The 25,648-nt window shown below is 42.1% G+C and overlaps 2 protein-coding genes and 1 pseudogene across 3 annotated transcripts in view; all 3 read left to right on the plus strand.

The window, feature by feature from the left end:
• The window catches only part of LOC127664689 (leukocyte elastase inhibitor A), a 230,165-nt gene that overhangs the window by 101,183 nt on the left and 103,334 nt on the right, over positions 1-25,648 (plus strand). The window lies entirely within an intron of this gene.
• LOC127664533 (leukocyte elastase inhibitor A-like) overlaps positions 7,871-25,648 on the plus strand; it is a 62,214-nt gene continuing 44,436 nt past the window's right edge. Inside the window, 4 exon segments of the mRNA XM_052156602.1 lie at positions 7,871-7,970; positions 11,235-11,337; positions 14,908-14,967; positions 15,157-15,334. Of these exon segments, the coding sequence (XP_052012562.1) occupies positions 7,871-7,970; positions 11,235-11,337; positions 14,908-14,967; positions 15,157-15,334 (441 nt within the window).
• On the plus strand, positions 16,378-24,678 carry LOC127665177 (serpin B9-like; annotated as a pseudogene).

Below are 25,648 nucleotides of genomic sequence, written 5' to 3' on the forward strand. Positions count from 1 at the left end.
ATAATGATAGTTTGACTTCTTCCTTTCCAATTTGTATCCCTTTGACCTCCTTATGTTGTCGAATTGCCCGAGCTAGTACCTCAAGTACAATATTGAAAAGATAAGGAGAAAGGGGGCAGCCCTGTCTAGTCCCTGATTTTAGTGGGATTGCTTCAAGTTTCTCTCCATTTAGTTTGATGCTGGCTACCGGTTTGCTGTATATTGATGTTACTATGTTTAGGTATGGGCCTTGAATTCCTGTTTTTTCCAAGACTTTAAGCATGAAAGGATGCTGAATTTTGTCAAATGCTTTTTCAGCATCCAATGAAATGACCATGTGGTTTTGTTCTTTGAGTTTGTTTATGTAGTGGATTGTATTGATGGATTTCCGTATATTGAACCAACCCTGCATTCCCGGGATAAAGCCTACTTGCTCATGGTGGATGATCGTTTTGATGTGTTCTTGGATTCGGTTGGCAAGAATTTTATTGAGTATTTTTGCATCGATGTTCATAAGGGAAATTGGTCTGAAGTTCTCTTTCTTTGTTGGATCTTTGTGTGGCTTTGGTATCAGCGTTATTGTGGCTTCGTAGAAGGAATTGGGTAGTGTTCCTTCTGTTTCTATTTTGTGGAATAGTTTGAAGAGTATTGGTGTTAACTCTTCTTTGAAGGTCTGGTAGAATTCTGCACTGAAGCCATCTGGTCCTGTGCTTTTTTTGGTTGGAAGACTTTCTATGACTCCTTCTATTTCTTTAGGCATTATGGGACTGTTTAGATGGTCTAGTTGGTCCTGATTTAATTTTGGTATTTGGTATCTGTCAAGGAAATTGTCCATTTCCTCCAGATTCTCCAGTTGTGTTGAGTACAGGCTCTTGTAGTAGGATCTGATGATTTTTTGGATTTCCTCAGTTTCCGTTGTTATATCTCACTTTTCATTTCTAAGTTTGTTAATTTGGATACTTTCTCTATCCCCTTTGGTCAGTATGGCTAAGGGTTTATCTATCTTGTTGATTTTCTCAAAGAACCAGCTCCTGGTATTGTTGATTTTTTGTATGGTTCTCTTTGTTTCTACTTGATTGATTTCGGCCCTGAGTTTGATGATTTCCTGCCTTCTACTCCTCCTGGGCGAAATAGCTTCTTTTTGTTCTAGGGCTTTCAGGTGTGTCATTAAGCTGGTAATGTATGCTCTCTCCATTTTCTTTTTGGAGGCACTCAGGGCTATGAGTTTTCCTCTTAGCACTGCTTTCATTGTGTCCCATAGATTTGGGTATGTTGTGTTTTCATTTTCATTGTGTTCTAAAAAGTCTTTAATTTCTTTCTTTATTTCTTCCTTGACCAAGGTATCATTGAGTAGAGTATTGTTCAGTTTCCACGTGTATGTGGGTTTTCTGTTGTTTCTGTTGCTATTGAAGACCACTTTTACTCCATAGTGATCAGATAGGAGGCATGGGATTAGTTCTATCTTCTTATATTTGTTGAGGTCTGCCTTGTGTCCAATTATATGGTCGATTTTGGAGAAGGTACCATGAGGTGCTGAGAAAAAGGTATATTCTTTTGTTTTAGGATAGAATGTTCTATATATATCTGTTAAATCTAATTGGTCCAAAGCTTCAATTAGTTTCATTGTGTCCCTGTTTAGTTTCTGTTTTCCTGATCGGTCCATTGGGGAAAGTGCAGTGTTGAAGTCACCCACAATTATTGTGTTAGGTGCAATGTGTGCTTTTAGTTTTAATAAAGTTTCTTTTACAAAAGAGGGTGCCCTTGCATTTGGGGCATAGATGTTCAGGATTGACAGTTCTTCTTTTTGTATTTTTCCTTTGACCAACATGAAGTGTCCCTCAGAGTCTCTTTTGATGACTTTAGGTTGAAAGTCAATTTTATCTGATATTAAAATGGCTACTCCAGCTTGTTTCCTGAGACCATTTGCTTGTAAAATTGTCTTCCAGCCTTTTACTCTAAGGTAGTGTTTGTCTTTGACCCTGAGGTGTGTTTCCTGTAAGCAGCAAAATGTAGGGTCCTGTTTACATATTCATTCAGTTAGTCTGTGTCTTTTTATTGGGGCATTAAGTCCATTGATGTTAAGAGATATTAAGGAATAGTGATTGTTACTTCCTATCATTTTTGACGTTATTTTTTAAATTTGAATGCTTAACTTCTTTTGGGTTTGATGAAAGGTTACTATCTTGCTTTTTCCAGGGTGAAGTTTCCCTCCTTGTATTGGTGTTGTCCTCCTATTATCCTTTTTAGGGCCGGGTTTGTGGATAGATATTGGGTAAACTTGGTTTTGTCATGAAATATCTTAGTTTCTCCATCTATGGTGATTGAGAGTTTTGCTGGATATAGTAGTTTTGGTTGGCATTTGTGTTCTCTTAGAGTCTGCATGAGATCTGCCCAGGACCTTCTAGCCTTCATAGTCTCAGGTGAAAAGTCTGCTGTGATTCTGATAGGTCTTCCTTTATATGTTACTTGGCCTTTTTCTCTTACTGCCTTTAGTATTCTTTCTTTGTTTAGAACATTTGGTGTTTTGATTATTATGTGACGGGAAGTATTTCTGTTCTGGTCCAGTCTGTTTGGAGTTCTGTAGGCTTCTTGTATATTCATGGGCATCTCTCTCTTTAGGTTAGGGAAGTTTTCTTCCATAATTTTATTGAAGATGTTTGCTGGCCCTTTAAGTTGTAAATCTTCACTCTCATCTATGCCTATAATCCTTAGGTTTGGTCTTCTCATTGTGTCCTGGATTTCCTGGATATTTTGGGTTACAAGCTTTTTGAATTTTGCATTTTCTTTAACTGTTGAGTCCATGGTTTCTATGGAATTTTCAGCATCTGAGATTCTTTCTTCTATCTCTTGTATTCTGTTGTTGATATTTGCATCTCTGTCCCCTGATTTCTTCCCAAGGCTTTCTATCTCCAAAGTTGTCTCCCTTTGAGTTTTCTTAGTTGTTTCTACATCTGATTTTAGATCCTGGATGGTTTTGCTTAGCTCCTTCACTTGCATGTTTGTGTTTTCCTGTAATTCTTTAAGAGATTTTTGTGTTTCCTCTTTCATGACCTCAGCCTGTTGACCAAAGTTCTTCTGTATTTCTTTAAGAGATTTTTGTGTTTCGTCTTTCATGATCTCAGCCTGTTGACCAAAGTTCTCCTGTATTTCTTTAAGTGTTTTTTGCATTTCCTCCTTGTTGGCTTTTGTATTCTCCTGGATTTCTTTCAATGATTTTTGTGTTTCCCTTGCAAGGGCTTCCAACTTTTGATCCATTTTCTCCTGAATTTCTTTAAGTATGTCCTTCATGTGTTCCTGTACCAGCATCATGACCAGTGATTTTAAATCCAAATCTTGTTTTACTGGTGTGATGGGGTATCCAGGACATGTTGGTAGAGGAGAATTGGGTTCAGATGTTGCCATATTGCCTTGATTTCTGTTAGTGACGTTCCTGCGTTTGCCTTTTGCCATCTAGTTCTCACTGGTGTTAGTTTTTCTTGTCAGTGCTGGACTCACCAGTGCAAGCTGCCCCTTCCCAGTTGGCCTCTGGTGCACAGCTTACCTCCTGCACTGCTTGTAGACAGGGTGCTGCTGCCCAGGCTGTTCAGATCCCAAAGCAGGCACCCGAAGGCTCCCGCTGGGGCCCGCTGGATTCACTGGAGCACACTGACTTCTCCCAGCTGGCCGCCCGGAAGCCCAGCTAGCCACTTGCAGGACTTGGAGATGTGGTGCTGCCGCCCAGACTGATCTGGATCCGGAAGAGGAGAGAGTAAAGCTGAGGGCTTCTGCCTGAGGCCTTGCCCCAGATTGTGTCTGTGGACCAGATGGAGCCTGTGTGCACCCCCAGGGAGTGCCGACGGTGTATGCTGCTGTGACCTCCCCTGTGTTCCGCTCACTCAGCTGGGCAGCCGATCCGCCAACCGGGCTGTCGCACACAAGGTTAGCCTGGCCGCCCAGTCCCTGAGTCCAGGCAAAAGCCTGGGAGGCCAAGGTCCGAGCAAAGTTCCCCTAGGGCTATGACTGTTAATTGGGTCCGCCAGGTGACTAGGATGGCGGGCGTGCGCGCCAGAGCTCCCTGAAAGCGCCGGGAGAGTCTGCTGTGCTAACAATCACCTGGGCGGGTTGACTCACAGATGGCCCACCAAGCTGCCCAGTTCTTGGGGTCAGTCCTGTGCCTTTTGGGGCCTAGACCCCAGCTTTGTTAGCCTCAGGCTATGCCTGTTACAGGTCTGCCCGCCAGAGCTCTTTGTCGTCCTGCAGGCAAAATGGCCGTGTGTGTGTGTGTTTTTAATAGCTGCACCAGGCATTAAAACCTTGCATCATAATAGAGGATCAAATGGATTAAGTTTGAGACTAAGAACATTTACAGCACCCTTGAAGGACTCTCCCCTCATCAGTCCTAGAATACTCCTCTATATGCCCCTATATGCAACACAAATCTTTGGACTCCCTCTCAGGTTGGTCAGAGTCACAGTTGCAGTAGTCTAGCCAGGTCTCCTGGCTTGTGGTGGAAGAGCTGCATTCTCTGAATTAAAATACCTACCTTTGGCAAGGCTCATAAGGTTTGAAAACAATAAATAAATTAAAATTAAAATTAAAAGCTCCCAATAGTTCTTAGTTTCATTAATCATTTTTAATTATTAATTTGCAGTTTCTGGTTATTTAAAAAAAAATCAGTAGACAGCTTGGAGACATGGAAATGGCTGTGAGCTTATTCTCTCTTTAGCCAGTCCTTTTAGGGAAAGGTTTCCTAGTAACTAGATATGGGGTGTACTGTCTGTTAGAGCAGCTAGGGGTAACATGTCTCAGGAAAAGGAAAGCAAAGTCTTTCTCCAGACTCAATTCCACAAGGCTTTTTCTGTGCTCCATACTCTCCATGATGACCATTCTTCCCTAAGACTGAATGACATGTGAGTATTTCAGCCTCTTACATGATTTGGAAGTGTTACTGAATTGAGGGATTTATGTTCTCATTGTCATGTGTTTATGGATTAAAATTAAAATTAAAAGCTTCCAATAGTTCTTAGTTTGATAACAATTATGATAACAATCTATGTCTTATAATAATTTTAGATTTAAAACTGAATGGAGAGATGGAACAGTGAGATAGCTCAGAAAGTGAGATCTCTGACCATGGTAGAACCTGAAGCAGGAATATCATACATTTAAGGCCAACTTAGGCAAGGTGACACCTCACCTCACCTCAAATCTAAAAGCTCTTACCCAAGTGACCAAAGCCAAGAAGTCATAGACTAATGTTTCTAATGTCTGCTCTCCTGACTGTAACTGGATGTGTTCTAATCTTGGTCTCCACTTGTATTCCTTTTAGGGCATTTGTTCAAAGGCCTATTATACCCTATAGTTAAGGTGTTAGAACCAAGTAGAGACTCTTATTAGGTATTCATAATTAACAGACTGTTGAACAAAGTCTTCACAGCTCAACTCTCACTTAAAGTTTATTGAACTCTCTGAAATTGTTTTTCATGCAACATTTCTTTCAGTACTCTCTTTCTAGCCACAAAAGTCAGAACACTTTCCAGCCTGTGCTACCTTCCTGCCACTGTGCAGTCTACATTCTGATTCTGGGACAGGAGGGTGTCAGTGGAGGCTGGGGTTTGAAAAATGCGAGGAGCCATGGCAAATAAGGCATATTTATTCCTTGTGGATGAAGACCACCAAGATGGTAGCCTCCAGAAGGCACCAAGCCACACAATGACACACACAGAACACAGGAAATCACAGGCCTAGACAGTGGGTATACAAACCACAGGATGGTAGGGATAGAGCCCTACACACAGGCAGGGAAGGAAGGTAGCCTCAGGCTCCAGCCAGCCATCTACAAGAACAAAAAGAAACCTATGTTAGGACATGCCATCTTCTGAACAAAGTTCCAAAAATTTCACCTCTAAACTGAGAGCATTTTCAGTCTTTGGACCCAATCAACCCCAAGAAAGAGTCCACAGTGAACCAATCAACTCTCAGATGATTGTATCTGATTAAAGGGGCTTAAGGGGGGATCTATGGAGGCATGAGGTAGACCAGGGCTGTGACTATGGCATGGAGGAACTTTCCATGAATCATGTCTCACAGAGATAGCATAGTCACCTGCTTTATGCTAAATTTATCATAGAGGTGAAAATGTCACCAGAGAGCACAGTTAAGAATTCTGTGTCATGAGATTCATTGGACTTATGATGGTGATGGTGGTGATGATGATCAGGAGAAGGAGGAGGAAAATGAACAGGAAGAGGACAATGATGTTGAGGATGATGAACCCTCAAATAAAAATAGGCAGGAGTTTGAGCAGACCATCTTATAGAAAGAATTTTAAAGAACTAGTGAGCACATGAGCTTATGATTGACATGACTACTCATCAGGGAAAAGTCAAAACCATAATGAGCAATCCCATCACACTGATTAGCTAAAATAAGAAAAGAGAAACATGCACAGGAAGAGACTGAAACTCACACCTTGCTGATGGGTACACATGGGCACATAGAAGGCTTCAAACTCATTAGGTAGTTCTTCAAACTGTGAAATGTAGAGTTGTCATATGACCCAGAAATTCCTTGGGCTATACCCTAGGTAGATCCAAAAGGGCATATGTCTATACACAAATTTGTACATGAATTTTCATAGTAAAATTAGTTCTTGGTGAAAGATAGAAACCATCTAATGCTGACCAATTGAATAACCAACTTAGTCTAGATATTATTATTAATATCCTCACTCAGACAAAGAAACTAATGTCTGACAATACTGTGTTGAGAGAGCAAAGAGAGAGAAAGATTGTTTAATGAGATTTGGGAAAAGAATGAAGCCCTTCAGCCATGTGTCTGATTATGACTCTTACCATTCCAGTTACTGGGAAGGTAGCTGACATGCATTCAGTAATCAGTCTATGTAAGGATATTTGCAAAACAACAGTATAACAGCAAGCATGCTTACAGCCCAAGCATGCATGGTCATTTTCCTTTTCAAGTTGTAAATATGCAGATTCCTAGGAATCTTACAAGAAAACTATTTATAGTTCAAGAGATGCCCTAGCAGCCTTCTAACCCAAGCTTTGTCATTCCTGATTATAATATCTATGCAAGGTTCACCTGAAGTCACATTTATTCAGGAAAAACAAGGAAGAGAGCTTTGGCATATAGGGTAGCTGCTGTAGCCCTCTGGACTAGAAGCCCCAAAATTGTGGACAAGTTTGACTCCAAAAAACTCTCCAGGTGTGAGAAGAATGAGGGCCCATGCCATCAAGCAGGAAGTGCACTGAAGATGGTCACAATAACTTCCTTAAGGGAGACGAAGTCCACGGAGAAGAGTATTGCAGTGGGATCTGTCCTCTTCAGAGTGGGCACTGTTTTAAAGGGCAGGCCCATGTTGAAACAGACTACATTGAAAAAATAAAATTTGGAGGCTGGAGGTGGAATAAAAGACAGAGCTTCGCAGCTAAGAAGAGAAAAATAACGGCCTGTTTTTGTAGGATGAATGGGAGGATGGCCAGGAAGTCTCTGGAGGGAGCAGGGGTGAGGAAGGAGAAGCAGAGCAGAGAGGAGAGATTGTGTCAGAGATACAAGGACAAAGGGGAAGATAGCAATGGGCCAGCTGCTTCAGTGATATGGGACAAAACTGAAAAGTGGCCCCAAGAATATGGTTTAAGACAGAAGATGGTCAGACTCGCTGTTGGTCAAAGCAGAGGACATAAGGGAAACAAAGAAGCAGGAGGTTGAATGTCTTCTGCTGGTGGAGGACAGATGGGGACACAGGAAGCAGATGCTGCAGGTAAGGAAGCCAAATGTTTCTTCAAGCAAGATGAGCAAGAAAGCCACAGGCTAAAGTTCCGGCAGCTGTGCTCACTCCCTGCTGGGTCAGGGGTTGGAGGACAAGTGGTCTGAGCAGCCTCCTGTGGAAATGGCGCTGGGCTGGGCAGAGAAGATGAGTACCCTGGAGACATCCAACGTTCACCCCAGCAAGCTTCAGGGAGGAAGAGATTGGAGAAAGCTGCCCGTCCGTAAGCCACAAGGAGAACAGATGGAACAGAAGGCTTTATCTAGACTGCGTGCACCACAGACAGTTTGAAACTGAGCGAGCTCTCAAGCTCAGTCAAAGTCGATATTCTCCAGAAGTTGATATTCTCCAGGAGAGCTAGACAAATGATACTGCAGACAGGATGGGCCTTTCCTGTGTCTGTGAAGTCTTCCTAATGTTCCTCTTTCCCAGCAAGACTTCTTTCTATGTGGAGGGTCTGAGTATGTGTTTTGGCCTCAGATAGTTTCATTCTTTGTAGTTTTAAAAGCTTTGTCTTAACTAACTAACTAAATAAATAAATAAATACTGGATCTCTATTAACAATAAAGGAGAACGAGCACTTCTCAATATCTTTGTAAGATGTGACATCTGAGAGCCACCAAAGCCACACATGTAGCTACTGCTGAGACACTGAAGCCGTGCTCTCCTTCAGAGCGCTGCATGCTTAGGTGTGTCTCATTTTCTCTTTTCCTGCTTTTCTTCCCTTTATATATCACTCTCTTTAAATATCTTTGTGTTTGCGTCTTCATAAATCCAATCCACCATTTCATACTGTCTCCTCCTGAAATTCCTTTCTGTGGCAAAGTCAGGAATGGTGGTTTCCCTTGGGTTGAGATTTCAGACCATAGTCCAATGCCCGCAGATGGCACTGTGTGGCAAGTCTGGTGCCTGTGACCCAGTCACTGCCACTTTGAACACGTAAGGCTGAGTCTCAGAAACACCAGGTTAGTAATAGAAGACCACCCACATGAGCACATATTCATAAGAAATGCCCATGAATGAGGGGAAAGGGAGAAAATGGATGAGTGTTTGACAGGAGAGGAGGGTGAGTGTTAAGAAATGGGCTTTGACACTGGACAATCTCCACATCCCCTACCTCCTACCCCAGCCCCAGAGCACTATTAAAATCCAGCAAAGATTCTCTCTTAGCACAGAGCAAAAGCTCCTGCTATTTTCCCTTTCCCTAAGGGTCCAGTTTTCCCCTAAGGCCCACCAGTCCTCTTCTTGCAGAGACCAGAGCTAGAGGCAGCCTGTCTCACTGTAGGTGACCGGATGTGCTAAACAGGAAGTCCCTGCCCTGAGGTGAATGAAGAAAGGGGTCAGCTGAATCTGGAAGGCTGCTGTGGGAAGCTACAGGGGACATCCAGGCTGCAAAAGCTACATGGAGCATCAGCTACTCTGGTAAGTTTGGGGCCTGGCATAGGCTGGGGCTGTGGAACCCCAGAGGTCAGAATAACAATGTGCAGGCTGAACCCAGGAGGGGAACTCAGGACAGCAGAGTCAGGGAGAGACAGCTGAGGGATGCTGTGTGATGGGCATTTTTAAAAGGAGACTCCTCTAGGAAGCCCAGCTGGCCAGTGTCAGGGAGGCTGATCCCGGCCCTGGGGATCTAGGCTGTGTGGGCTTCTCCTCAGGTCAGGTCTAGGGGCTGCAAGGTGTTAGCAGCCTCTCCTCAGGCCTCTTTTCATGCTTCCTTTCAGGGCTCACAATTGACAATTTGACTGCCTTAGCCTTCTTCCCTCATTTCTTACAAAAGTAAATTCTCTAACTCCTGGGCCTTTTAAACATCTGGGGTTCCTCGTCTAAATCTGAGCACTGCTCATTCCCATTAATAAAACAATTCACTCCGTGCGGACAGTGATCATGTCTTTGATTGTGTTATCTGAGTAATAATCTCTTTATCTGACTATGCTTCCAGGTCCTTACTATTAGGGGGCCAGATTCCTTTAAAATTACAAAGAATGAAACTGTATGAGGCCCTTTCGTTCACAGAGCTCCAGAGGATGGAGGATGGAGAGCAATCAGTAAGAGAAAGATTACACTCAGGAGTGATGAGCAGACCTGGGTGGGGCCGCTGCCCTAGGGCAGGACAGCAGAGGCTTACCTGTTCCGGTGACGTTGGGAAGAGGAAGTAGTTTGAACTCAGTGACGGGATGGGGTAGGTGGCCTTCTAGGTGATATGAACAGCAGTTCAAGGACTCAGAAGCAACTTTAAAGTGACATGAAGATGGGCAGGAGTGCAGGCAGAGGGAGGGGCAAGCTGGGTCAGATGCGAGGACCAACAGAGGGTAAGTCATTGAAATAAAGCAGCCCTGGGAGACTGAAGGTGAGGAGGAGTCAATAGATCTAAGTACACTCTCTGGATGCTGTGTCCCTCAGTCTAAGGCGTGGGAAGAAGTGTGGGTTGGGGTGTTGTGAGGCTCCCTAGGCTTTTGATCTGCATTTAGCACAATAGGAAGCTCTCTGGAACACACTTCCAGGGTTCAAAGGTCATATGACAGTGAGAGCTCAGCCATGGGTTAAGGCATCTGGAGCATTCACTTAGTCTGGGTCGAGCTGTGCATTCATCTGGGAGGTGAGGGATGCTCAAGAGAAAAGCAGCCTGGTTGCTTGCAGAGGATACAGGGTCACCTGAGCAGCCACTGCAGGGGAATGCTCCCTGCTGCACACCAGGGTGGATAGCACCAGCCTGTCTTTGGGTCTCATTCAGCATCTCAGTGTCTTTCCTGTCTAAACTACAAATGAGGAGGGCACTGTCTAATGCATACCTGGGTATCTCAGGAGAATTCTTCACAGGCAGAGGCCAGAATGCAGAGTTGCTGGAGCCAGGCTAGAAGACCTAGATGCTTTTGGTTGTTTTTTTTTTTTTTTTTTCTTGCTTCTCCTCTTCCTCCTCCTCCTCTTTATCCAAAACTCAACATTCTTCAGAAGATATGTATGTGTCAGTATGGAAGGTAACTAGAGCCAGCCACTCTCTGCTGAGTTCTGTTGTTGTGTTCCTGGTGATCTTTCCTATTGTCTCCTCTCCCCACAACTAAGCTGGCTGGCAGCTCCCAACTCTTCCGATAGCTACCTCCGGCCTTTGTTCCTGTGAACAATAAGGCTCCTCACCTCGACTACTGACACCGCCCCAAAGGCGGTTTTCACCTGACTCGCCAGTCTGAAGGCAGGCGACCCGCTGAGACCTGGAGCCAAGAAAATTCACAGGCCCGCCTTTGAAGTGACCGACTTCTGGGAGGGGTGGTCGATCCCGCAAAAACTATATAACTTGCCTTAAAAATATTAAAGTCAGTCTTGACCGGAATTACCGCCTTGACTCAAATCTTTTTCACCTTAACCTCAAAATTCTCTTTCAGGCCACCCAGTTCATATGTAGCCGCTGGCGGACTACATATTGGCGCCCAACGTGTATTTCCTAAAATGACATCTCTACGGCCGTTGCATAACGCCCTCTTAATTTTCACAGATGGCTTCTCCAAAGGAAAAGCCGGATATCACATTAACAATCAGCAGGTGGTCGTAGAGACACCTGGGTTGTCTGCTCAGTTATCGGAGCTAACAGCGGTGTTGTGTGTTTTCCAATCTGTAAATAGTACGTTTAATCTTTTTACTGACAGTGCTTATGTTACATTTTCTATACCACAATTAGAAACCTGTGGCACGTTTAATTTTAATACGCCAGCTGGATCCTTGTTTTCACAATTGCAAGGTATCATTCTTGCTAGGAAAAATCCTTTTTATATCGGTCACATCAGAGCCCACTCAGGCCTTCCTGGACCTCTGGCTCAGGGTAATGAGTGCATTGACAAAGCGCTTATAGGACAGGCTTTGGCACTCACACCCATAGAATTGGCAAAACGTGATCATGATAAATTTCATCTTTCTAGTCATACGTTGAGACTCCGTCATAAGATCACAAAGGAGCAAGCTAGAATGATCGTAAAACAATGCCCTACTTGTCTCACTTTAGCACCAGTGCCCCACTTAGGGGTTAATCCACGTGGTCTTATGCCCAATCAAATTTGGCAAATAGATGTAACTCACTATGCAGAATTTGGGAAATTAAAATTTATACATGCTTACATTGATACGTGCTCGGGACTCATTTTTGCTTCCCTACATACGGGAGAAGCCTCTAAAAATGTAATTGAACATTGTTTACAAGCCTTTAATACCATGGGATTACCCAAAGTCATTAAGACAGACAGTGGACCAGCCTACACTGGTAAGAACTTTATCTCATTTTACAAGGAATTTAATATAAAACTTTTTTTTTTAATTTTCTTTATTCGATATATTATTTACATTTCAAATGATTTCCCCTTTTCTAGCCCCCCACTCCCCGAAAGTCCCGTAAGCCCCCTTCTCTTCCCTTGTCCTCCCACCCACCCCTTCCCACTTCCCCGTTCTGGTTTTGTCGAATACTGCTTCACTGAGTCTTTCCAGAACCAGGGGCCACTCCTCCTTTCTTCTTGTATCTCATTTGATGTGTGGATTATGTTTTGGGTATTCCAGTTTTCTAGGTTAATATCCACTTATTAGTGAGTGCATACCATGATTCACCTTTTGAGTCTGGGTTACCTCACTTAGTATGATGTTCTCTAGCTCCATCCAATTGCCTAAGAATTTCATGAATTCATTGTTTCTAATGGCTGAATAGTACTCCATTGTGTAGATATACCACATTTTTTGCATCCACTCTTCTGTTGAGGGATACCTGGCTTCTTTCCAGCATCTGGCAATTATAAATAGGGCTGCTATGAACATAGTAGAGCATGTATGCTTATTACATGGTGGGGAATCCTCTGGGTATATGCCCAGGAGTGGTATAGCAGGATCTTCTGGAAGTGAGGTGCCCAGTTTTCTGAGGAACCGCCAGATTGCTTTCCAGAGTGGTTGTACCAATTTGCAACCCCACCAGCAGTGGAGGAGTGTTCCTCTTTCTCCACACCCTCTCCAACACCTGCTGTCTCCTGAATTTTTAATCTTAGCCATTCTGACTGGTGTAAGATGAAATCTCAGGGTTGTTTTGATTTGCATTTCCCTAATGACTAATGAAGTTGAGCATTTTTTAAGATGCTTCTCTGCCATCCGAAGTTCTTCAGGTGAGAATTCTTTGTTTAACTCTGTACCCCATTTTTAATAGGGTTGTTTGGTTTTCTGGAGTCTAACTTCTTGAGTTCTTTATATATATTGGATATTAACCCTCTATCCTATGTAGGATTGGTGAAGATCTTTTCCCAATGTGTTGGTTGCCGATTTGTCCTCTTGATGGTGTCCTTTGCCTTACAGAAACTTTGTAATTTTATGAGGTCCCATTTGTCAATTCTTGCTCTTAGAGCATACGCTATTGGTGTTCTGTTCAGAAACTTTCTCCCTGTACCGATGTCCTCAAGGGTCTTCCCCAGTTTCTTTTCTATTAGCTTCAGAGTGTCTGGCTTTATGTGGAGGTCCTTGATCCATTTGGATTTGAGCTTAGTACAAGGAGACAAGGATGGATCAATTCGCATTCTTCTGCATGCTGCCCTCCAGTTGAACCAGCACCATTTGTTGAAAAGGCTATCTTTTTTCCATTGGATGTTTTTCGCCTCTTTGTCGAGGATCAAGTGGCCATAGGTGTGTGGGTTCATTTCTGGATCTTCAATCCTGTTCCATTGATCCTCCTGCCTGTCACTGTACCAATACCATGCAGTTTTTAACACTATTGCTCTGTAGTATTGCTTGAGGTCAGGGATACAGATTCCCCCAGATTTTCTTTTGTTGCTGAGATAATCCAATGGGGCAAGAAATCGTAGAGCGTGCTCATCGCACCCTTAAAAATTGGCTTATTAAAACTAAGAAGGAGAATCTATATCCTCCTAGGTCCCCTAAATCACATCTTGCCTTTGTTTTATTTGTTTTAAATTTTCTCCAAACGGATGCTAAAGGTCAGTCTGCAGCAGACCGACACTGGCACCCAGCTACTTCCAATTCCTACGCCATGGTTAAGTGGCAGGATCCTTTAAATAATACATGGAAAGGCCCGGACCCCTTTTTAATCTGGGGAAGGGGGTCTGTCTGCATTTTATCCCAGGAAGAAGACAGAGCGAGTTGGTTACCAGAGAGATTGGTAAAACAAGTAAACACCCCCTAAACTGTTGGTAAGTATAATTAATTCAAAAGGCTGTTTCCAAGCCGCTTCCCACTTACTTGGGAAGGTAAAGTTCCTTTGTGTTCTTGCAAATTAAGTTGCAAGCCAGGCCTCTGGCCTGAGGCCACTGAATTTCAATTAAACTGAAACCGTTTTGAGCTTCGAGACTAACCAAACAGGTTGTTTCTCTTAATCTCCTTTTATATTTCAAGCAGATAAGGCTCAGAAGACAAAAATCCTTCAGTGATGGCCCCAGGTTGAAGATGGGTAGTTATTACAGCCAGCCAGCGCTTATCCGCAGAGCATTTACTCTGCCAGTGGAATCCTCAGAAAGGAGGCTACATGGTATTCGGAACTATGCATGTTTGTTTATATAACAAACATGGGCATCAGTTGAGGTGTGAGGCGAGGCACTGCAGGGGAAAAGGAAAAAAAAAAAATCCTGTCTCCGAATTTCCCTGAAAAGCACGCCCAGCTACATGGGGGTTTGACATCAAAAGACTGTCCTAGAATTAAAAAAGGCAGTCTATTTCCCCCCCTGAAAAAGATGTCCTTAACCCTTAAGGGGGTTGGGCCTCTGATTTCCCTCACTGATCAAAGCCCGCCATCCATTGGATGAACTTACTTATTTCCACTGAGTTGTTAAAAATTAATAATTAAGGGGGAATTGTCTCCTCCCCCCACAACTAAGCTGGCTGGCAGCTCCCAACTCTTCCGATAGCTACCTCCGGCCTTTGTTCCTGTGAACAATAAGGCTCCTCACCTCGACTACTGACACCGCCCCAAAGGCGGTTTTCACCTGACTCGCCAGTCTGAAGGCAGGCGACCCGCTGAGACCTGGAGCCAAGAAAATTCACAGGCCCGCCTTTGAAGTGACCGACTTCTGGGAGGGGTGGTCGATCCCCCAAAAACTATATAACTTGCCTTAAAAATATTAAAGTCAGTCTTGACCGGAATTTACTGCCTTGACTCAAATCTTTTTCGCCTTAACCTCAAAATTCTCTTTCAGGCCACCCAGTTCATATGTAGCCGCTGGCGGACTACACCTTCTACCTGTGCAGATGAGAAAGTAGGTAGTTTGGTCTGCTGCCATGGCCACACTTAGCCAATAACACTAAAATCAGAAAGACTGTGACCTAGGACGAATTTTTGAAATCTGATTTAAAGTATTTATGATCATTGAAAGTCCCAGATTTACCTGCCTGAGAACAATGGACCTTCAGCTCTGTCTTCAGTCCTATGTCTCCTTCCCCTCCAGGTTCTGCATCGTGAATTCTCTGTCTGAAGCAAATGACACCTTTGCTATCCATCTTTTCAAGATGCTATGTCAAAGTAACCCTTCAAAAAATGTATGTTACTCCCCTGTGAGCATCTCCTCTGCTCTAGCTATGGTCCTCTTGGGGACAAAGGGACAGACTTCCATCCAGATATCTCAGGTAAGTTCTCTGTCATAACCACACCCATGTCACACGCATAAGAGCTGCTGAGAAGGAACAGTAGAAATATGCACACAGTGTTTCTTAGAGCAGGGGCTAAAGAGGAAGAAAGACAGTGTCTCCTCCAATAAGATTTCTTTAAGAGGATCCCAAGTCCAAGTCTAGCCAGGCAAAGTAGTTTAAAATTTTAAAAAGAATTAAAAGGTGAAATAAGGAGTAATTTTAGGATTATAAGTTAAGTTCCATCCCAAATAGTGCAAGGTAAGAAGGAAAAGATGTTGAAATATTTGAAAGAGAGGTTACTGAGATCTATCTTATTTTTAGAGTCACAGACTTGGTAATTATTCATTGGCAAGGAAGGATAATTCTTGCTCTTAATTTTGTCCAACCTTCCTTGCATCAACTAAGATACTGAGGGGGTAAATGTGTATACCTAGTTCACATGCTGACTGGGCATTGGGTTGATTACTTTTAACAAGCATCCTGAGAGCATTCCAGGAGATTAGGAATGGGTTTCTGAGTTTAGAGGGTTTCAAGACAGGCAGCAGTCATTTACCTAAGGAAAAACCGTCAGCATACAGCTTCACAGAGGGAAATCATCACTGTTGCTCTGTGGTTTGCCGGGCATTTCTTCCTCATGAAAATGCTTTCAGGTATAAGTGCTCATTCTCATCATTTCCAAACACAGTTCATGAGGACATGAATATGTAGAGAGGCTTCTTCCTGATTAGTGCTTGTGGTCTTTTCTATGTTAAGGTTCACTAATAAACACTTATACAGAGTTTATATATGTGAATGTCAGGTGTGTGTGTGTGTGTGTGTGTGTGTGTGTGTGTGTATCTGTGTGTGTGTGTCTGTGTGTGTCTGTGTGTGTGTGTCTGTGTGTGTGTGTGCAGTTTCACTCTCTGACCTTTGTATGTGGCAGCACAACAATGTGTTGCCCAACCTGGGGGTCTTCATCTCTATTGGTTACTCTTTCTAGGAAAAAGTCCTCCCAGACCCACAGAGAAGAGGACTCTTAGCAAGTTCCAGATGCAATCAACATGTCAATTAACAGTAGCTACCCAAAGGTAACAGTGGTTTCCTCCCACATTTTCTCCTTGTTTGGTTCTCCCTTTGCTTTTCCTGAACCTGAATTCCTTGAGGGACTTACAAATCTTCCTCCATCCTCAGCTTGCTAATGCTCCTCTAGTGTGCCTGACCTCATGTCAAAGCTATTTCATGGTGTTTTATTTTGATTTATTTTTTAACATCTTTATCTAAATTCAGCAAATTTGAACACATGGAGTTTGGATCTGCTCACAAGTTTTATCCATTTGTTTCACACATGTATAAAAGTAACCTGAGTGAATTCTCTGCTTTCTCAAAAGGCAAAATTCCAGATGTTCTCAGATGTCTCCATTGATTCATAGACCAGGCTGGTTCTCGTCAATGCCCTATATTTCAAAAGGAAGTGGGATCACCAGTTTTGCAAAGAATCCATCAGGGAAATGCCATTTAAAATAAACACAGGAAGGAACAGTATCTAGAACTTCATGCCAGTGTGATGAAGAAATTCCATGGAAACTTTTATCATGAATGCATAGGTCAGGGTTCAGTGTTAGAGATTGCAAAGCCTGTGGGGGATAATGGCCTTGGCACTCAGCTCAGAAAGAAAGAAATCAGGAAAGCACCAAATCCATCTGAGACTCATGGTTCTGAATGAAAGGTTAAACTCTGTAGAGAAATGATAGGAATAAGAAGTATTTGCTGCCTGCATAAGTTTGTGCAAGGATGATGACTCTTACAGCTTCTGATAATTTCTCATAACCTTTGTTGCAACCTTATTCTAAAAACACAAGTTTCCCTTTAAGTTCCTTAAAGGAAAAACTGAGGTGCTAAGGTAATATAAAACATGTATAGAGGGCTGGAGAGATGGCTCAGTAGTTAAGAACACTGACTGCTCTTCCAGAGGTCCTGAATTCAATCCCCTGCAACCACATGGTGGCTCACAACCATCTGTTTCTCTCAAAATGGGATCGGATGTCCTCTTCTGGTGTGTCTGAAAGCTGCACTGTCCTTGTCATATTCATATATATATATATATATATATATATATATAAAACAAATAAATAAAATCTTTTAAAAATGTATAGAGCATGAGGCAGAGTAGAAAGAAATATACAAAAATTTATATATTGTTTTAATTCAAATAAGCATTTTAAATTCTTGGTCAACTTACATTATTAAGCAGTAATTATAGCTTTCTAATATTGAAAATGAGTGATTAAGATCTCATGTGCTTTAGTGTGCAATTTGAATTAAAGTAGATTTTGATGAGGATTCTTCTGGTCACTATCTGAACCCGGGAACTGGGGCTTATCCACAGCCCTCTGTGCATAGGTCCCACCAGGAAAGAGTTGATCTCCCAGGAGTGCTCTCACTCCTGGGCATGGAGGTGAGCTTTCCACTTTCTCTCAAATAACTGTCCAGAGAAGGACCTGCTAGGAATGTACAGGACACAGGAACAGTGGAGCAGCTGGGACAGGATCCTTCTGGTCTCCATTTGCACCCAGGATCTGGGCTGTTCCACAGTCCTCTGTACACTGGTTCCTGCCAGAAAAGACCTGGTCTCTCAGGAGTGCTGATACAGACTTACAGGCCCACATAAGGGACAAGCTCCAGCCAGAGACAGCAAGACCTTCTAACAGCAAAGATAACCAGATGGCCAAAGGCATGCACAAGAACCTTACCAACAAAAACCAGGACTACTTGGCATCATCAATACCCAGGGATTCCACCACAGCAAGTCCAGTATACCCCAACACACCAGAAAAGCAAAATTTAGATTTAAAATTACATCTCATGATGCTAATAAAGGACTTTTAAAAGGACATAAATAATTCCCTTAAAGAAATATAGGAGAACACAGGTAAACAGGTAGAAGCCCTTAAAGAGGAAACACAAAAATCCCTTAAAGAATTACAGGAAAATACAACTAAACAGGTGAAAGAATTGAACAAAACCATACAGGATCTAAAAATGGAAGCAGAAACAATAAAGAAATCACAAAGGGAGATAACTCTGGAGATAGAAAACCTAGGAAAGAGATCAGGAGTCATAGATGCAAGCAGCACCAACAGAATACAAGAGACAGAAGAAGGAATCTCAGGTGCAGAAGATACCATAGAAAACATTGACAGTACGGTCAATAAAAATGCACAAGGCAAAAAACTCCTAAACCAAAACATCCAGGAAATCCAGGACACAACAAGAACACCAAACCTAAGGATAAAAGAAAGCAAAGAATCCCAACTTAAAGGGCCAGGAAATATCTTCAAAAAAATTATAGAAGAAAAATTTTCCTAACCTAAAGAAAGAGATACCCATGGACATACAAGAAGCTACAGAACTCCAAATAGATTGGGCTGGGAAAGAAATTCTTCCCATCACATAATAATCAAAACACCAAATGCACAAAACAAAGAAAGAATATTAAAAGCAGTAAGGGGAAAAGGTCAAGTAACATATAAAGGCAGACCTATAAGAATTCTTGCCAGAGACTATAAAAGCAGAAGATTCTGGGCAGATGTCGTACAGGCCCTAAGAGAACACAAATGGCAACCCAGACTGCTGGGATACAGCAAATCTCTCAATTATAGTAGACTGAGAAACCAAGATATTCCAGCACAAAAACAAATTTATGCAGTATCTTTTCACAAATACAGCCCTTCAAAAGATAATAAATGAAAAACTATTCTCAACAATAAAAGAACTTCTGGCAGAATCACCATCCCTGACCTCAAGCTGTACTACAGAGCAATCATGATAAAACCTGGATGGCACTGGTACAATGACAGGCAAGCAGATCAATGGAATAAAAATGAAGACCCAGAATTGAATCTACACACCTATGGTCACTTGATCTTTGACAAAGGAGCTAAACCCATCCGGGGGAAAAAAGACAGCCTTTTAAACAAATGGTGCTGGTTCAACTGGTAGTTAGCATGTTGAAGAATGCAAATCAATCAATTCTAGTCTTGTACAAAGCTCAAGTCCAAGTGGTTCAAGGACCTCCACATAAAACAAGACACACTGAAACTAATAGAAAAGAAAGTGGAGAAGAGTCTGGAGCACATAAGCACAGGAGAAAACTTTCTGAACAGAACACCAATAGTTTATGTTTAAGATCAAAAACTGACAAATGGGACCTCATAAAATTGCAAAGCTTCTGTAAGGTAAAGGGCACTGTAAATAGACCAAAACTGCAACCAACAGATTGGGAAAAGATTTTGACCAACCCTACATCCCAATAGAGGATTAATATCCAATATATACAAAAAAAGAAGCAGAAGAAGAAGTTAGACCCCAGAGAAGTAAAAAACCTTTCCTCCTGCCCAATCATTGGCTCAAGCCTTTATTTGAAAAGTTAAAGTAGTGCCTTGGTGGTGCACGCCTTTAATCCCAGCACTGGGAGGCAAAGGCAGGCAGATTTCTGAGTTGAGGCCAGCCTGGTCTACAGAGTGAGTTCCTGGACAGCCAGGGCCTTACAGAGAAACCCTGTATTGAAAAACCAAAAAACAAAACAAACCAAAAAACAAAACCAACAAACAAACAAAAACAAAAAACCCAAAGCAAAGCAAAAACACAAGGAATTTATGAAATTCTTAGGCAAATGGATAGAACTAGAAAATATCATTCTGAGTGAGGTAACTCAATCACCAAAGAACACACAGGGTATGTACTCACTAATAAGTGGATATTAGCCCAGAAGCTCAGAATACCCAAGATACAATTCACAGACTACATGAAGCTCAAGAAGAAGGAAGACTAAAGTGTGGATACTTCAGTCCTTCTAAGAAGAAAAAACAAAATACCCATGGAAGGAGATACAGAGACAAAATATGGAGCAGAGACTGAAGGAAAGGCCATTGAGAGATTGCCCCACCTGGGGATCCATCCTATATACAGTTAACCAAACCCAGAAACTATTGTGGATGCCAACAAGTGCTTGCTAATAGGAGCCTGATATAGCTGTTTTCTGATATGCTTTGCCAGTGCCTGGCAAATACAGAAGGGGATGCTCTCAGCTAACCATTGGACTGAGCACAGGGTCCCCAATGAAAAAGCTAGAGAAAGGACACAAGGAGATGAAGGGGTTTGCAGACCCATAGGAGGAACAACAATATGAACCAACCAGTAACCCCAGAGCTCCCAGGGGCTAAACCACCAACCAAAGAATACACATGGAGGGACCATGGCTCTAACCACATATGTAGCAGAGGACGGCCTTGTTGGACATCAATGAGAGGAGAGGCCCTTGATCCTGTGAAGGCTCGATGCCCCAGTGTATGGGAATGCCAGAACTGGAAAGCTGGAGTGGGTAGGTTAGTGAGCAGGGGGAGGGGTATGGGATAGGGAGGTTTTGGAAGGGAAAGGAGAAAGGCGATAAGATTTGAAAGGTAAATAAAGAAAATATGTAATAAAAAATAATACTCAAAAAAGCAGATTTTACGATGATTCACCCAAGCCCTATAAAGTAGAATTTATTGCATTTTTTAACATTATGAATGTTAAACTTCCAATAACCTTTTTATTAGCAGTATAATAAAAAAGTTTATAAAAGAATGAGTTATTTTATTGGGAAGTTTAATATATAGTATGCATACTCTATGGCAAATTTTTATATTTATTGTATCAATGTAATTAAAGTCTTCCCAGGTAGCCTATTTCTGTATTTAAAAATATTACTAGACTATTAGAAATGAACCAACTGGAATTAATGACAGAAGGATACATAAGGCTCTGTCCTGATGGCTCCCAACTTGCAATGGTTGGCAAGAATTTTCTGCATTGAGGTAGGTTATCAGACTGTTACTGTAACACAAAGATGCATGGCCATCTGTCCATATGGTTCCAATCTTATAGTAATTTAAGTTGGGATTTCCTTACCCTCTGATGGGCTATCAGGATGTAGTGCTGCCCTAAGCCTGTGAGTGTCTGTGCTCCTGAGCTTGCTATTCTGTAATAGGCTTGAAGGTTAAGATTCATCATGAACCTTTGAGCTTGTAGGCTCCATTGTCTGGGTTGTTTTCTGAGAGGATGTATCTGAGTGTAGTCCTATTCATAGTACTATGAACATATTCTGGTCTACTTTACGGTAACTTTTTCTGTTATTTATAATTGATTATGCTCTTGTTTTAGAAATAATTGTTGACAATATCAAATGGTGAAAATCCTACATTTGAAGTGTTAGTTGTGTCTCCATTAGTGCAACAAACTCTCTGAGATAGTCAAATTCAAGTAGCACATGTTTATTTGGGCTGATGAAATCAAAAGTTTCAGTGTGGGTCCATTAGTCCGATCACTGCAGGTTGTGCTGGTGCAGCAAAGCATGGTGGAAATGCATGGTGAAAGCTTCTACACCTCACAGCACTCAGGAAGCAAAAGACAGAAAAAGCAAAGGGCTAGAATGTCAGTATGTCCGTCGGGAGCACCCTTTACAAATATTTAGTTTTCTCCCATTTATCCCTACCTCCTAAAAGGTTGGCTAGTTCTTAGTAGTGCCTATCGGGGGACAAAGGCTTTGAAACAGGAGCCTTTGTGGAACATTTAAACCCAATGATAGGATTTTGGAATATTAATATGTGAATGCTAGGTTTCTTTTTTGGGTAACATATTGACTTTCTATGTTATGTATGTCCATATATACCATGATAATTTTTGGTTTGAGGTTTATATTTTTTTCTTGGTACGTGTGTGTGTGTGTGTGTGTGTGTGTGTGTGTGTGTGTGTGTGTGTGAGAGAGAGAGAGAGAGAGAGAGAGAGAGAACTTGACACAAAAAAAGAAGGACTTTAAATTGAGAAACTGCCTCTATAAGATTGTTCTAGAGGCAAATCTGTTGGACATTTTCTTGATTGCTGGAGAAGGGAGCAGAACACTGCGGGTGGTGCCAACACTGGGCAGGTGGTCCTGAGTTATGAAAAAGAGCAGGCTGAGAAGGGGGGGGGGGGCGGCGGCATGCAAATAAGTAACATTCCTCCATGGCTTAAACCTCCTGAGCTCTGGCTCTGAATTCCCTCAGAAATGGAATGTGAACTAAGAGTTGTAATCATGCAAATCCTTGCAGCCCCAAGTTGCTTTTCAGCATGGTGTTTTATTTCATAGGGCACATCAAAACAGAGATAGTCCCATATCTGCTGACATTCAGTATTTTTAATGAAATCAGGAAGAGGCAGGCAAACATTGTCTAAGGTTCACTGAAACATGAATATTGTTTGCATTGTGAGTGCTGAAAATTTCATTGTGAGCCCTGAAATTTACCGCAGTTCATTTGGAAACCTTAATTTCTCTCAATAGTATGTTTTATGTCATGTATTTGTCTGCTCAGGGTAAGAAAAGGCCAGTGCAGATGATGCATAAGAAAACATGTTTAAGTTTGCCTATGTGAAGTAGGTGCAGGTGCAGGTGCTGGTGGTGGCCTACGAGGGCATGGAGTTGAGCCTGGTCGTCCTGCTCCCAGATGAGGGTGTGGACCTCAGCAAGGTGAGCCAGGAGAGTCCACAGCATTCATCACTCTAAATGTCTTCCAGAGAAACCCAGTGTGCCTGGTGTCCTTTGTCATTAGAACACATCTCAATGATTTTTACTTTTGTTATTTCCATTTGAAGGGGTGGTACTCACAAACTCAGTTTCAAGTTATGTGTGGGCCCAGGGCTTTGGGCTCAAAGCTGTGTCCAAGATTCCCATGGTAAGCTTTGTGGCCTTGCCATATGACAGAAATTTATCACTAGAATGGACAGTGGCTGCCTAATAGGATGAAATCAGGGCAACTCAAATAGTTGAACTTAGCAGTTGGAAAACAGCTTCCCTCCATAAATATAAATGTCATGATCTTTGCCAGTATTTAATATCTGAGGTCATAAAATAGACAAAATGTTTCATTTTTAATCAGCTAAGAAGAGAAGGAGTCAGGCAGGCCATTTTAACAAATCTTGGCCTTCCTTGCAGAAGGATTTCCCATGATGTATGAACCATCCTCTGAATGGTGGGCACTGGAGTGTGTATGGCCTAAAGGATCTTTGTAAGCAGAGCAGCTCCCCTGGCTCTCAGCATCCAGCTTCATAACTGTGCCATCAACTTCTCTAGGGTGATAGCTAGTTGTTTTGTTTTGTTTTTTTATCACTGATAAGATGCCTGAAATGACTAACCTACATCAGGAAGGATGTATGTTGGCTCACTGTTTCAGAGGGTTTGTTTCAAGTTACATGGTAGCAATATTGTTTGGCATTGTGCCAGATGCATGTGGCAGCGAATACAGACTGTTTAGTTAACAGGAAGCATAGAAAGGAGAAAGGACACATAAGATCAAAGATGAGTTTCCAAGAAACACCTCCAGAAACTATGGCTTTCATTCAGCTAGACCTACCTTATTCCTAAAATTTTAGCTGCCTCCCTAAAGGTTGCCACAAGCTTCAGAACAGGCTAGTGCGCTGAGCCTTTGGGTTGAATTTCATGTTCTCACCAAAGCTCACCACCAAACACGTAGAGTTCTGCCCTGAATTAACCTCCCTTCTGGCATGGCTCGCAACAAGTGTTATTTCTTTCAGATTTGTAATTTTTATTTGAGCTGCAACGAGTTACTATCTTTGAAACAAAGTCTAGTCCAAGAAAACAAAGAAATACAACCTAAATCATAATTGGCTGGACATGGACACGTGTTGAAATTAAAGATGTCTCAGAAGTGATTTAGGAGAGGACAGCCAGGTCTTCCTCCCCTGGGATGCTTGGCATCCCTGCCCATCAAGGAAGCTAATAAGACAGTGCGACCTCATTCAGGGCCATGTGAATACTCATTGCCCCTGTATGACAATGGAGGTTACCGTGAGAAGAAGTGCACATGTGGTTCTGGGTAAGGCATTTATGTAAATCTGAAAGTCTCTAATTCTCCTTTGTCAGGTGAAAAATGATCTCACTTTTGAAGAGTTAACAGCCTGGACCAAACTAGACATTATGTGGGTCACTAAAGTTAAGGTTTTCCTTTAAACTGCAAGAGGATTATGAGATGAAATCTGTGCTTCAGCACTTGGGAATGGTGGATGTCTTCCAAGAGGATAAGGCTGACTTATCAGCAATGTCTCCAGAGAGAAACCTGTGTCTGTCTAAGTTTGTTCCCAAGAGTGTGGTGGAGATCAATAAGGAAGGCACGGAGGCTGCAGCAGCATCCTCTGCTGCCCAGATCGCTCTCAGATGGTTCTGTGACCATTCCTCACTGTGGTTCTGTGCCGACCACCCCTTCCTTTTCTTCATCAGGGACAACAAAACCAACAGCATCCTGTTCTGTGGCAGGTTCTCATCTCCATAAATTTCTCCACATTTACTATGTGGGGTGATGAGGGCACTTTCTTCCTGTCAGCCTGATCTTATGATGCCTGCAATCAGCTCGCTCTGTCCTGAATGCATCTGTGCCCTTTCCCTGGTTATATCTAAGGATGCCATAGATAATGATGCCTCTCTTAAGTCACTGATACCCACAGCTTATAGTCAGTCATGTATAACCAGACAGAAGTGATTTCACTGTGCAAGATACTATAATGGGCTTGAGAGAAGGCTCAGAAGTTAAGAAACCTTGCTACTCTTGCAGAGGACCAAGGGGCATTTCCCACCACCCACATGACTGTTCACATGCCCTGAAATTCCAGTTTTATCCATGACTTGCTGCTAGTTTTGGATTCTACTGCCTCTTGCATGCACATGTACACTCATTCTCAGGATTTTACAAAGAAGAAAATTTAAATTTACATACAAGTAGATTTAAAAATAAAGACTTTTTTTAAGAAGTGACATATGTTTTACTAATGGTTGAATACTGACTTTGTGGCTCCATTCATACTGAAGAGTATATATTCTTCACAGCAACCACAGAATTTTCTCTAAAATACATCATGTATTTGGGACCCAAATCAAGTTTTAACAAAGAAAAGAAAATTGAAATAAGGCTTTGTAGCCTATCAGCTCTCAGCGGAAAAAACTTACAAATCAACAGCAATAAAAACTATAGAACATTAACAAAATTAAATGTTAAACAACATGCTACTGAATGATGAATAAGTGATTAAGGAAATCAAGAAAAAGTTCAAGGAATTTCCATAAATGAAAGAGAATAGAAAATTATTATACTTACCTAGTTGGTTAAATTAAAGCAGCCCAAAGAGGACTGTTCCTGGTTGGAATCACCAACATTTGAAAGATCTGAGAGATCCAAATATAATATAGTGATATGTGGTAAGTCTTTAGAAAAAGGAAAACAGGCAAAATCCAAAATCCGTAGATAT

Source organism: Apodemus sylvaticus, chromosome 14 (genome assembly GCF_947179515.1).
Source record: "Apodemus sylvaticus chromosome 14, mApoSyl1.1, whole genome shotgun sequence".
NCBI classification, from domain to species: Eukaryota; Metazoa; Chordata; class Mammalia; order Rodentia; family Muridae; genus Apodemus; species Apodemus sylvaticus.